The 14091-nt window shown below is 35.9% G+C and overlaps 1 protein-coding gene across 2 annotated transcripts in view; it reads right to left on the reverse strand.

Annotated features, from left to right (window-relative positions):
- PPP3CA (protein phosphatase 3 catalytic subunit alpha) overlaps positions 1-14091 on the reverse strand; it is a 294575-nt gene that overhangs the window by 143165 nt on the left and 137319 nt on the right. For both annotated transcript variants that reach the window (XM_063107899.1, XM_063107898.1), the window contains exon 2: positions 10101-10301. In XM_063107899.1, coding sequence (XP_062963969.1) covers positions 10101-10301 — 201 coding nt within the window. The remainder of the gene's footprint in view (positions 1-10100; positions 10302-14091) is intronic.

Consider the following 14091-nt stretch of genomic DNA (forward strand, 5'->3'; position numbering starts at 1 on the left):
CACCTGTCTGCTCCCTCTGTCATTCCATAGCCCTGGCAGTCTTTAGTTGCATCCATAAAAGGGGAAATGCAAGGTTTGCTATATTATCCAAGTTAATACAGTTAAAAGACTTCTATGCTTCTAATCACCAAACAAGAAATAGAGATGGTATATCAACCACATAACAACAATAACAGCCATGACAAAAATAGTAATAGCAATAATAACAGTTGCTACTTATTGGGTACTTACTCTATCTGTGCTGTGTTTGCAGCATTTCACTATATCTGAGCAACAGGCATGGAACTAACACCATTGAAAAGATGAGGAAGCTAAGGTTTAGAGGGGTGAAATAACTTGCTCAGTGGTACACAGCTAGGAAGTAGCAGACCCAGAACACTAATCTAGAGATCCATGATTTTAACCCAGACACTACTCTGGAGAGGGTGAAAGCAAAGTTAGTGTTGTGCGGTCATTAGGTGATATACCTCAGGTGACCTGCACAGCAAGGATTAAATCACACTTCCTATTCTCACCCCTTCTCACTCCAGTCATCTTGGTTTTTGTTTGTTAGTTTATTGGGTTGGTTTGGTTTTAAGATAAACTGGCTAGACCAGAAGTTCAAGTATAATCTGAAAAGGCTAAACAGGCTACAGAGGGAAAAGAATCTATACATTGGCTCACTGCCACCATGCCCTTATTAAACTAAGCTAACCAGCCACAAATTATTTTGTAAGGGGCTAAAAAAATCTCATGTATTTTTAACATTTCCTCAGTGCGGATTCTCAAGTGGAATGGACATTTTATATCAATACTGCAGGCAATTTACTTTCTAATTTTCACCTAGCTTTGATACATATTTAAAAAATATTACCAGCTTATCTATTAAAGAAGGCAAAGAAAGCAGTAGCTAAGATTAAGCTAAGGTCCACCTTTGAAGGAATTAGTCTTTAATGTTTAAAACAGGAGGAAGAGAATTTCAAATCAATAATTTCTGTTTCATGTTTATGATTATCTGATAAACCCTTTTTCACCACCTGATATCCAAATTCCCAATCAAATTTTACCTTTTAAAAACTAAATGAAAAACATATTTAATTAGGATTTTAAAGGGGGTGCTGAATATCCACAAATTTCTAATAGCGTAATTAAGTTCTTAAAATTGGAGCTTCATGATAATGTGCTTTTAAGAAAGAATTAAATTTTGCTAATAAAAACCAAAGCAAACATATGCATATTACTTTGAGAAAACAGAAAGGAAAGCACAAAGGGCCCTTTGTTTGAAATGAAAACAAATGTCTTTGCATGTCATTCAAAAATATTCTCCTTCACAAACAATAAAAGATATATGACTCTGATAGTTAAAAGTACAACTAGATGTATTAAATGCATACCACCAGATGGCATCTTAAATCAGACAGCACATTCAGAGATTGTGAAAGTTAATAACTGCATTTCTGAAGTGGGATCACATTCATGAATTCCAAATAGATTTTTTAATCTTAACAAGCCTAACACTAATCATAAAATCCAAAGGAATCCAACAATAACACTGTCTTGAATATAACAAAAATATATAAATCTAAAAAGAAGGGCAGTGTAAATAAAATGGAGATCTTGACACATCAGTTTACAGGAAAATAATTCACTTCAAATGGAGCCATAAAAGAAAAAGAAAATTTGGTTAATCATTTTAGGTTTCCCTCATTTTTACCTATAATTTTTCTTCCCACTAGTCTTCATTTTATTCTTGCACAGGGCTTTGTTTTGTGTAAACAAGGAGAAAATTCAAAAGCAGACAGCATTAAACAAAAAATGAAAAAGAAAAGCTTATAGAAAGAATAAAACAGGTCAATTTTCTTCCATCTACACATTTGACTCTCATGAATCTGAAGATCAAAAGCCTTGGTATCCAAACTTTAAGGAACAGAATGAAACAATGCTGCTGTCTCACACTGGCTAACACATGGACCACAACATCAAATATGTACACATACGTATTACAGAGAATCATATTATACACCAAACTGGAGTCAAAAGACAACCACATAAGAGCAGGAATGGAAATCTTATTCAGAATATTAACATACAATGTTATTTCATAAAAATCTCTGAAAAAAGCCTGATTATCCCTTGGATGTGGGGTTTGTTTGTTGTTTCTTTCTAGCATCTTATAATCAGCACAATCCTAGTTTTATAAAACACATTTTGCTATAAATATTATTTTCATATGATGAAAGCAACTTAAAGTGAAACTTGTTACCAATTTATTTGTTGCTTCTTCTTAAATATGGATTTATGCATATGTACAGTTTGCTTCATAGACCTTTTAGAGTTTAATATGAGGAAAAGAGCATTGGACTTTTTTGAGGGTTTTTCCCTCCCTCAACAGATTGACTTAGATCTCAGACCATTCCATGAAGTTCCAGTTACTTCACGAGACAATGCTCACTCAGTGGTGCTGGTGATGAGCTAGACAAAATACAGAAGGACAAGCTATTTGACCTCCAAAACAGAAGCAAAGCCAGGACTGAACTGCCTAAAGGCCTTTTCTCAGATAATATATTTTTACATTAGCAAGATGTGTATATAAAAGCATTTAGCTAATATTTTTAAATAACACATTTTATATACCAAGATAGTAATTTTAAATATTGGTAAAGCAGCTGTCTCAAAATTAAATATTATTTTTCCCTCACTAATTCACTAATTAAGCCACAGATTCTTCCATAAGAAATGACTTCTGACAGATTCATATATTTTATTTATGCAGTATCTCATATGTCTAAAACACTCCACTAAGAAGACAAATCAATAAATTCAGGAAAATCAACAAATACAGGAAAAAAGAATAGAATAAAAATATAACCGCTATTTAAGAGATTACGCTGGCACACTTATATATATATAAATAAATACACACTATAATTAGAGTTCCCATATATTTCCATTATACTGTTACAATTTACTATGTGCAAGTCAGCAGCGCATTTACCTTAAAATTATTTTGAAATAGAAGAACATCCAGAAAACCATAAGATCCATGTCCTCAGATGTTTAACATTTAGTAGGATAATAGTATGACACAAAAAAATAACTCAGGGCAATACAGTTAAATGCCAAGCTATACATGGTTACTCTCAGATTTAATGATTTCATGGACCTGTAAAATTAACCTCCACTCCCAAATAAAATGGGAATAGACAAGGCTGAACTGCCTGAGTTTTAATCCCAGTTCTGGCACTTTCTAGCTGGGTAACCTTAGTGAGATACTCAATTTCACTGAGCTTCAGTTTCCTCAGTTGTAAAATGGGGCTGATAAGAGTACTTCCTTCATACGGTTGTATGAACCTACGAGTTCAACTTAAAAGTTGAAAAGTACAGTGTTTATAAAAGAGACTGACAAAAAACAAGAACTTAATAAATGTTAGCCCTACAACAAAAATAACTCATTAATTTTTCCCCCCAAAAGCTATTAAAAAATTAGCACCTACTGTCACCATAGGTTTATGTACAAAAAGAAAGCATTCTCACTAACATGGAAAGGATAACTTGATTCTGGACCAGTGAAACCTTGTCATGGTCCACTACCCATCTGTGACCAGTACTTGGGACTGTCCATTATAGTCCATAAAGGTTACTGGCTCAGAAAGAGAATAAAATCAATGGAGCCTGAAATTATTAGGGACACTTCAATGAGAAACTGGAACATGAGGTGAGATTGGAAACATGGATTTAATCTGGGTAGACAAAGGAAAACATCTACATTTTTTCTTTAATGTATCTCTAAGGTACCTAATAAGATACTCTTTTCTTATATGGAGGCATTTCAGTGTTTTAGAAACAACATCTCTCTCAAAGCCACAGTAATATTGATTTTAATATATTTTAACCTTCTCCAAAAAAATCAGAGTATTGTTACTGTAAATGATCACTTTCAGGTTTTAAAAATAATAGTTTTGGGGATGCCTATCTTCCTGTGAAAATAAGTACAGGCATTGCCTTACCAAAACTTAAATACTTCATTATTTGTAAAAAGTAGCAACTCATGGAAAAATAAAAAGGACATTTTGTACTGTGTCTTAAAGTAAAATGTCTGTTCATGTAATTATGATGTAATTGTAATTACTGTCAAATGTTTCCTAAAGATGGTGTTACTTGTTTATTGATGTTAATAGATTATCACTGACTTGTACACACAGTGAATTACTAAGATTCAGCTATTTTTAATAGGATACTGTATTCATTACCACCCAACTAACTTAAAGATGCTTTTGATCCCCTGTTTTCCTTTTTGTTCTTTATAAACTATCCCAGTAATAGCTTTCTATAGTAAACTCCCAGAGAGCTTGTAAAGAAAAGCACTACGAATGTTTTTTATGGAAAAAACTACACAGAAAAACTCTATGCCCCAAATATGCTAAGCACTATTGTGTTGCCCCTTGTATTATAGCAATATATTTTCATTTAAAATATGTTATAATCAAGTCAATATAATTTATTCTTTCTATTTCTTGAGAACATTTAGCATCAGCATTCTTCCTGTATTTTCTTCAGTAACGAGCAAGAACAAATTCTAGTTAAATGAACTGAAAGCACATGATTTTAACCCCATAATATATATATAGAATAGTGTATATATACAATATAGTATACTAGCTAAGCATGAGTTATGCAGATAAATGTATGCTCAAAGCAAAGTCTTCAGGTTACTAGTTATGAGACCTCAGTTTAAGTACCTATACTAGCGGTTCCCACAGTGTGGGCCCAGAACTTGTTAGATATTTGAATTCTTCGGCCCTTTCTCCACACCTACTAAAACAGAAACTCTGGAGTTGGGACTCACAAATCTTTGTTTTATAAAGCCCTCCAGGTGATTCTGATCCATTCCCAAAGTTTGGAAATATCGACTTCAACTTTCTGAGTCTCCTTTTTCTTATTTGTAAAATGGGTTTCCTAAAAACAACCTTGCAAGACCAGAGAGGTAAACAGATCAGAAAAAAAGGACCTTGGCTCTCACACAGTCACCTTTTATCGTCTTTATCTTTTTAAAAATTTTTTATTAAATCAAGGGCCCCAAACAAGGAGAATAAGCACATCAAAATGATGCACTGCTGCCACAGGCTTGGACTGAAATGTGCTGACTTGCCAGTAGTGTGCCGGGTACCAAAATAGGCCTCTGACTGCAGGGCAGGCCCTAGAGATGTGGGCATTGAAATCACAAGTGGGCAAAATGCCTCAGAAGTAATATTTTATTCACATATAAACTAAGGCCATGCTGTTTCACAGTGACAAATGACAGCATGAGGAGAATAAACACTGATCTTTTAGGTCCCAAAAGACACTGGATTCCTGTCCCTACTTAACTCTCCCCAGAGTACAGGCAAGGGGAATTCTCCTAATTGACGTCAGCTGCTGTAAGGGAAGGAATGCCGTGACCTTAAACTTGGCCACTGGTCCAGTCTCATATCCAGGAACAAAGCCAGAGGGTTCTCCTGGCAACTGCCTGACATGCTAAATGGCAGGCCCAGCCACTGAGGGAATCCTTTGCTGCCCCAGGGACAAATCCCCCACTGCAGGAAACAGACAAACCAGAGAGATTAGCAGTTTCCAGAGCTGAAGCTGGCCTATCCCCTCCGCCCAGAGAACAGAAAATAAGTTCTAAATCTCTCTGTTCAAAAACCTAAGCTCCTGGTCTGCTCTTGCTTTACAAATGAGCAGAATATTCTCTGTAAGCCAAAGGGAAAAACAGGAAAATATGAGAACTTCAAAGAGAAATGTACTAAATTGGATCCCTGCATAAACCATCTCATCATATTCAAGAAGTCTTTAATAGATATTGATTTTTTTAAATACAAACTAATAAGATGTTTTAAAATCAACTTCAACAATCCCTTTTTAAAAGGCCCTGTAATAAAAACTGGATCCAACCCCTTACTCTGCCAAAGTCATCAGCACAGCTCCCTTGGACGAGTACAAAAGGTTCCTAATCAAAGTTCCACCTACTCATTTCATCCAGGATGCTATTCTAGCCACAAACTTATTATGTAACTTCCCTGCTCAAAGATCTCCTCGACTCCCATTGCTTATAGAACATATCAGAATTTTTATGTGTTGCCTATCTGACCCTGGGCTTCCAATCTCAATCTCGCCACCCCCTACACCCCCACCGCCCTACCTCCCCTAAACCCTCCTGAAAATGTCTTTCCACAGCAAACCTCCAAGAACATGCCTTGCCACTTTAAAAAACATACCAGTGTCTTTAACATGCTGTTATCTCTGCCCAGAATGTCCTTCCCCAGCTTTTTAACATAGTAAAATATTACTTATCACACACAATCAAATATGAATATCATGGAAACTGTCAAGACTTTCTTGGCTCTCTATATTCCTTTTCCTGAGTTCCCATACCAGTTTTTAGGTACCTCCATGACAATTCTTACCAAATAATATGGTAACCATCTGTTTATGTGTCTGACTCCCCAGCTGGACAGTGAGTATTCCATCTACTATGTTTTACCATTGAGAATCCTCACCTTCTGAAAGAGTTCTCAATCCATATACAGGACAGGTAGGATCCCATCTATTTACCAGTTTTGTTTTGTTTTATTTTTAACTCAAAGATGGAATATAATTATCAATAGGCACTGTCAGGGAAACCCTAGCCTTTTAGGTAGAAAACTTTCTGGCTTTAAATTAACTATATCCACTTGGATACTTCTTAATTTGCTTGAATAAATCTAGGCCATCTACTTTAATCAACAGTATGATATACTTATCTTTGGGTGAATATCTATTTGTTTTTCCTGTTATATTCTGAGCCCTTGGAGAGCAGAGACCAGGTCTTATTCACATGATCCATACCACCTGTAACAGGTAAATGTCCAGTAAATGTTCATTAAATTGAGTTACCAAAATGACTTGCCACACTGATAATTTGGCTACATTTTTTTAATGTTCCATTTGTATGTTTGAGAGGAAACCAAAATAAGTTCAGCTCAATTTTCAGAAAAAGTCAAAGAAGGAAAAATAACTCCTCCACAAAACGCTTCCAACACAGAAATAAATTCTTCAAATTAAATCTCTGAAACAGCTACTACTCTAATCAGGCATGTTACCCTAGTAAAAAGAGCAGAGGTTGCCTCAAGACTCCTTTGTTTTGGCTGGGGACCCATAAATAAACCTCATCTCTACTCCCATGAGGACGGCTTGCTCACATGTCTGAATCCACACTCTATGAGGGCAAGTCCACAGTGCTTTATCTCCCTCCGTACAGGGACAGATGCAGGAAGCCAGGTTGGGAATAGGCAGCCTCCTGGTCCTTCTGTCTTCTCTAAAATAAAATGTACTGAATTTTAAGGGGGGAAAAAAATCCTAAATTAACACACACCTTTCATTGCTTTAAAAACACTCTAAGGGGAGGCTTGTAACACTGAAACATTAAAGAAATGTTAAGGTATAAAGGAATATGCAGATTTCCAATAACTAGGACACTAATTCTAGGTTTTTTTTAAACAAGGGCAAACCCTGGCTGATGTTAGCACAACTCTTCTCTAAACATTTGAGAGAGAAAAAATGTTTATTAATAAAAAGTAGGAGGGGGACTACCTAGACCCACTCACCTCAGCATTTTTAAGAATCTGACACATCCCAGGTGAAAGACCATTTCTTATACCATTTGAAAACCAACGTAAGGTCAGGCTTCAGGCTTTTTTCCCCTAAATTAAGTCCTTGCTTCTTTCCCCCTGACTTATCTATAAGGTTTTCATTTGTAACTATTTTATTTTCCTTCTCCTCCTACTCTTTTTCTCCCTTCTTCTTCCTTTTCCTCCTTCTTCTCTGAATTGTTGCTTACATTATGCATCTGAATTGTTGCTTAGATTCTCCATCTTTCTGAAAGGTAGAATTCTGAATTATAAAGAATACTCTACCTCGAAGATTTTTAAATGTAGACCATTCCTTTTATTGTAGCCTTATATCAGCAATAAAGTACAACTTTATGGATTCAACTACACAAACACTGTATGAAATATTCTAAATTTAAAAATAAATATTACTCTGTTGGCTCAGATGTCCAGATAAATTAAAGTCTCAGAACACAATCATATATCATAAATTTAAACAATAAATTATAAGTTGTTATGGTCTGAATGTTTGTGCCTCCCTAAAATTCCTACGTTGAAACCTAACCTACAATGTGAGGGTCCTTGGAGCTGAGACCTTTGGGAGGTGATTAGGTCATGAAAGTGGAGCACTCATAAATGGGATTAGTGCCCTTACAAAGAAGGCCCCTGAGAGATCCCATGTCCCTCCCACTATGGTAGGAGTGAGAGGGTGGTGTCTATGAACTAAGAGGCAGGCCCTCCATCACACATCAGATCAGTCAGTGCCTTGATCTTGCCCTTCTAGCCTCCAGAACTGTGAGAAATAGATTTCTGATGTGTATAAGCCACCCAGCCTATGGTACTTTGTGACAGCAGTCTGAATGGACATTAGCTTACTGGTGAATTATAAGAAAAAAGTTTTTTCTCTCTTTTATCCAAATGTTAAAATAAATTATTTTGTCCACCTCCTCTGCCACTATTATACCATTTTCTTATGTTCCGAGAAATAGAAGAAGTCAATGCAATGTAATAAAGCTGATATTTTACCATTAATATATAGGTAGAATTTGTATCAATTTTTTAAGATAATTTCTTTGCTGATGGATTCAGAACTAGTATTTAGACACTAAATAATTTTAGTATTTTAGTATCTAAGAAAGCACAGCATGTTCACATTTGTTTTGTCCTTACATTTTCACTGTCTCTATGAGTTAGAGATAATAACACATGACTCCAGTTTATAATATGGAAAATGGGGTTCACAATCATATGCACAGTCTGTGGCTTGGTTTAGTCATCATTGGTCTGACACTGGGTTAATACCTCTGTAGCCAATTTCTCCTTCTGCCTGACCCTAGCTCTAGTCATTGTTTTTCTGAATTACAAACAAGAAATCTAGCATCATCATCCAAAAATAAAATATAAAAAAAAGTCAATTTCTTTGGAAAAAAAATCAATAGGGGCGTTTTGATCAAGGAAGGTATAATCTGACATTCTACAGAGCTCTTAACAGTCACATTCAAATATACACTTAAATATCAATAACACTATGAGTACATGAAGATTTAGAAAAATGAAGCAATCACTAGTTTATATGAAATATTTTTAAATGTCCCCTTTGTTCCAAAAAGGACAATATTATGGGCCTAGTCATTTTCCTATGCAAGAATGATAATATTTAAAGGGAAAATAAACATTTTTTGCTTCTCTAAAAATTAAAATCTGCAAGTTTAGCAAATTCCACAAAGGGTGGTATTAGACACTCTATACTATTCAGAAATTTTCTGACAAGATTTAATTTTTATGGCATAATGCAAGTACATTTATGCAAAATATATATCTGCCCATAAGAAGTAAAAAAACAAAAACATTCAAAAAGTAAAGACTTGTTTTCTAGGCACAAAATGCTACAAAAAGAGAGACAAATTTGACCTTCTTCCTAAATTCAATGCTTTTTAAACTTACATGTGCATCGGAATCACCTAGAGGACTTGATAAAACACAGACTGTTAGGCCTCACCCCAGAGGATCTGATTCAATAGTTCGGAAGTGGGGCCTGAGAATTTACATTTTAACAAGTCCAGATGATAATGATGATGATGATGACGGGGACCACACTTAGAGAACCACTGCTTTAACTCAGTCACTTGCTCAACCACTGTGGAAGTCTTCTGATACTCTGTATAATTTTTCCCAATGATATCCTGTATTCTTTGTGCGAGTTTGTATTTCTACTGACAAACAATATCATTTCTTAATTATTGTTTCAGAAATCTTCATGATCTCTAAGTTGCACACCACTTTTAGAGAATCACAATCTTACAGATATTTAACACATGAAAATAAAATATTTGTATATATGTACAATATCCTTGGTCCTTTAATGTATAGATTTGACAGCAAAAGATCATGATGAGTAAGGTATCTGAAGATTCACTGATAGCTAGGACTTTTGATTTGATGCTATAAACAACAAAGTGTGCACACAAGTGGGCAGCCTCCATCCTCAGGACTTACCTGTGACTGGTGCATCAATATCCAGCAAGTTTTTTTCCTGCCGAAGAATTGAAGCACCCTCTGTTATTATTCGCAATGCAACACTCTCTTCCAGCCTGCCCTCCTTCATGAGATGTGCCTTTAAGATATCCACACGAGGTTTTCCATCATTATCAAACACTTCCTTTGCTGTAAGCCGGTGACTTGGAGGAAATGGGACAGCTAAAAAGAGAAAAAGTCAAATTATCACATTAGTCAAAACTCAACAGCAGAAGATTTAATAATAACCACCAAATATCCATCCCTATTACTAACCACTTAATGGAGTATTTAAAAAATACCCACATTAAAATATGATCAAGAGCTATCTAGAATTAAAGACTGCCTTTTTCCTTTGATTTTAGATGAAATGTGATTGCTGAAAGGAAATTTACAGTTCTTATTCATTCAGTACTATCTCTTGCATCTAGAAAATCCTGACTGAGATAAAAGAAAAAGGAATGAGAAACAATTTTCTGTCACACAATAATCAAGTCAACAAAAGAAAATAGTTCCTATATATCCAACCATAACCAATTCATGCCAAGATAGGTTTACACCAGAAAACAGTATCCTCTACTGGGAGGAGAGGGATGGGAAGAGGTCTGCCAACTAGATTTGCTGCTACAACTAGAGTCACATCTCTGACTTAACTGATCAACTCACTGTTTAAGGAAAGATCAGGAATCTGAAAGTAAAAGGCAAAAATGCACTGAATACAGAAGGGGAAATCAGGATTTTTATGAGAGTGTTCATGCTCGCACAGAAGGGACACATCTCAAAGAGTAAGGAGACAGTATAATGTCAGGGAGGAATAAGGTATGTAGAAAAATCGTACAATAACAAACTCCAATTATTGCTCAGACTCAGAACTAACCATTTTCTTTTCCAGCCACCCCACATCTTCTCCACAGTAAGAAGCTTTCTTGTAGCTACTGTCTTCCTTCACATCCACGAGTACATTCATTCACTTATTTAGCCAGAGCAGATTCACTAAACTCCTTTAGCATGCCAGGGCATCCAAAGCCGCATGTTCAGAGATGGTATCATGAAGGTTAAATTTCTAATAAATGGCCAATAAGCCATTTCAAAATTCATTATTTCTCTATTTCACAGGAGCTTTCATTCACTGGACAACACTCAGATCTATCACAAGTATCTGGTAAGGAGCATGAACATAGTTTCATGTAACTTTCATGTGCCATAGGCATTATTCCATATGTATAAAAGCATCTCCATATGACGGCTCCTCTCCTAGGAAAAACACTTGATGTTAAGGAATAATCCTGACCCTTTCACTTCCTAAGTGTCTCTCAAAGAAGCAAGGCTTATGCCAAAAAAAATTTGTGTGACATAAGAACATAGATTTATTTCCTGAGGGAAATTATAACTACTTAAGAGAAAAGAAAAATCAGGAAACAACCTTGTAAGAATAGATACAAATATGACTGTCCTAACAATCCAGCCACATCTATTGAACTATGTTGCCAAAATGAAGTGGCAGTGACAGATTCAGCGGGTGAGCAGGAGGCTTTTCTGGTCAGACAAACTTGGGTGCAAACCTTGGCTCTGCACACTCACGAGCTGTGTGACCTTGGGCAAGTTAAACAACCTCCTTTGGCTTCTATTACTTCACCTGTAAACTGGGGATTATATCTATCTGAGGACTGTAATAATAGCTAAAGTAAATAGTAATAGTAGTAGCTAACATTTACAGAGTAATTATTTTATGCCAAGCATTGCTTCAGTAATAAAATCAGACACAACAGTAAAGCTGTTAGATGAATAAAGCATATGTACATGTGTTTATATATAAACTTTAGTCCCCATAACATCACTGCGGGGGAGAAATTTGATGCTCAAAAATATTAAGCACTTGCCCAAGATAATCACCTAGTGATTTATCTGTAGACTCAACTGAGTTCAAACCCAGGCAGTCTGATGCCAGAATACCTGTGTTAACAACTAAACTATATTGCTTCCCAGAAAGTAGTTCACCACAGTGCTTAATCACTAAAAAGTGGTAAGTCACTTTTTAAAACTTAAATTCTAACAAATTCTGAGAAGTATTTCTTATAAAGACCCCTTTTATTCTCAAAAAATTATTTGGGGCAGCTTATAGTAGGATAGATATACAGTAAAAGCAGGATGTAAAGTAAAAGATGAAGTGTATATTGCCAAAGCATAGTGTAAAATCAAAGAAAACCCAAAGATTAAACAAGGAGGACAGAAAAGGAGGAAATCGGGTCACTAAAAATGAGGCATTTGGGGGTTATTCTGTCCATTTTATTTCTCTTCCCTCTTCCTTGCCTGACTAATGCTTCTTAAGAAAACATTGAGATGTTTCAATGGCCACATTTCTTTACCTGGGTCTTTATGTATGTCTTAAGACTAGAAAATGTCTTACCTGGCAATTCCTCAAAATTCCCCAGACTGTAGGTCAAGAGTCACAAACTTCAAAAGGACACAGGTTGAGGGCAAGAGCTGAATTTTATTGAAAATGATTTCCCAAGGTGTGTTAGACAACTGTGAAGGTTTAAGTGGCTGTGCAAAACTATCAGGCAAGAATCACAGAAGCACAGAAGGGAAGGATTTATTGTCAGGCAGATAAAAGCAGTGGGTCTCTACCACACATGTATTTGCTAGCCTTATTAAACTTAAGATAGATCAAAGGATTAAACCTGAAAGTGCCGAAGCATTTAAGAAGGTGAGAGGCAAAGGGAGAGAACCCCAGGGAGAGCCTCACCTTTACAAATTAGACTTTCTCCTAGTCCCTGGACTCTCTCCAAGGCTAAGATCACTGCAATAACAGAGGCTCCACCTTTCACTGCAGGTCTTTTACCTTCCAGTAATTGCTGAAGTAACTAGTTAAGGTATAGTCACCTGCTTTGAGATATTGATGCTGGATCCAAATAAACAAGGGCAAGAAAGGAGAGGAAAAAGACCAATCAAGGGGCTCCATTTCCAACCAGATGATAGGAACGCTGATGAGATGGGGCCCTTTACCAGTTAAACATATGGCAAGGCCTGCAGGGAGCCAACACAGGCAATGAAGATGCCAAAGCTCGAATGCAGAGATGCTGTCAGCCAGAAAGTTTTCTGGGACAAAAATAAGAGTGGTCTAATATTTGTGTATCTGCGCCCGTTTTGGCTTCATAAAGAAAATACCATCCTTACAAAGGTCACATTTATTTGCTTTTTCTGTTCACCTAGAGTCCTACATGTAGATATCTGTGCCAAATATTGAGCACACACTGAACCAAAGAATCCAATGTTCTTGGAAAACATTTCTTTCATTAACTCATTGTGAAAGTGGCTATGATTGATATAATAAAATTGGATTTCTCCTTCCGTCCTCTGCTTTAAAAGTATTACAACAAGTTGCTTTCATTGATACATGAGCAGGCCAGCACTGGAGAAACTATGTTTGTGCATGCTACTAAAAATTCAGAAATAGCTACTGATATTTGAGCTGGATATTTTCAAAACAATTTTCTTATAATTGCCTATAAGTACAGAATATAGTGTTATAATACTTTTTGGAGCATCCTAAAAATAGAAACCCTCTCAGCTTTCTCTACTTCACAATCCTATTCAATGTCACTTTTTTTCCTCAAATTAAAACAATTACTCAAATTAAAACAGCAAAATAGCAAAACTTGGGGACATGTAAGTCCTTGACTGACTCCTAATAGGAAACATCACAGAGGAGGTATTAAAGGCAAACAAGATACTAGACTAGGACCATGTTCTCATGTTATGGACTGTGGAAATCTGGCAGAGACTGATTTCCAGTGATAGAGGATATGATATTGTTTCCTTTCTATTTGTTGTTTCTACCAGAGAGTTCATCTACCTGATATGGAGAAAAGTTACTAGTCTACGAACCAAAATCACATACATTCAGTATTGGCATCTATATAACAATTAATGAAGCTATTTTCAGTTCTGCATTCACCAGAGTGAAACACAT

This window comes from Cynocephalus volans, chromosome 9, assembly GCF_027409185.1.
Source record: "Cynocephalus volans isolate mCynVol1 chromosome 9, mCynVol1.pri, whole genome shotgun sequence".
Classification (NCBI taxonomy): Eukaryota; Metazoa; Chordata; class Mammalia; order Dermoptera; family Cynocephalidae; genus Cynocephalus; species Cynocephalus volans.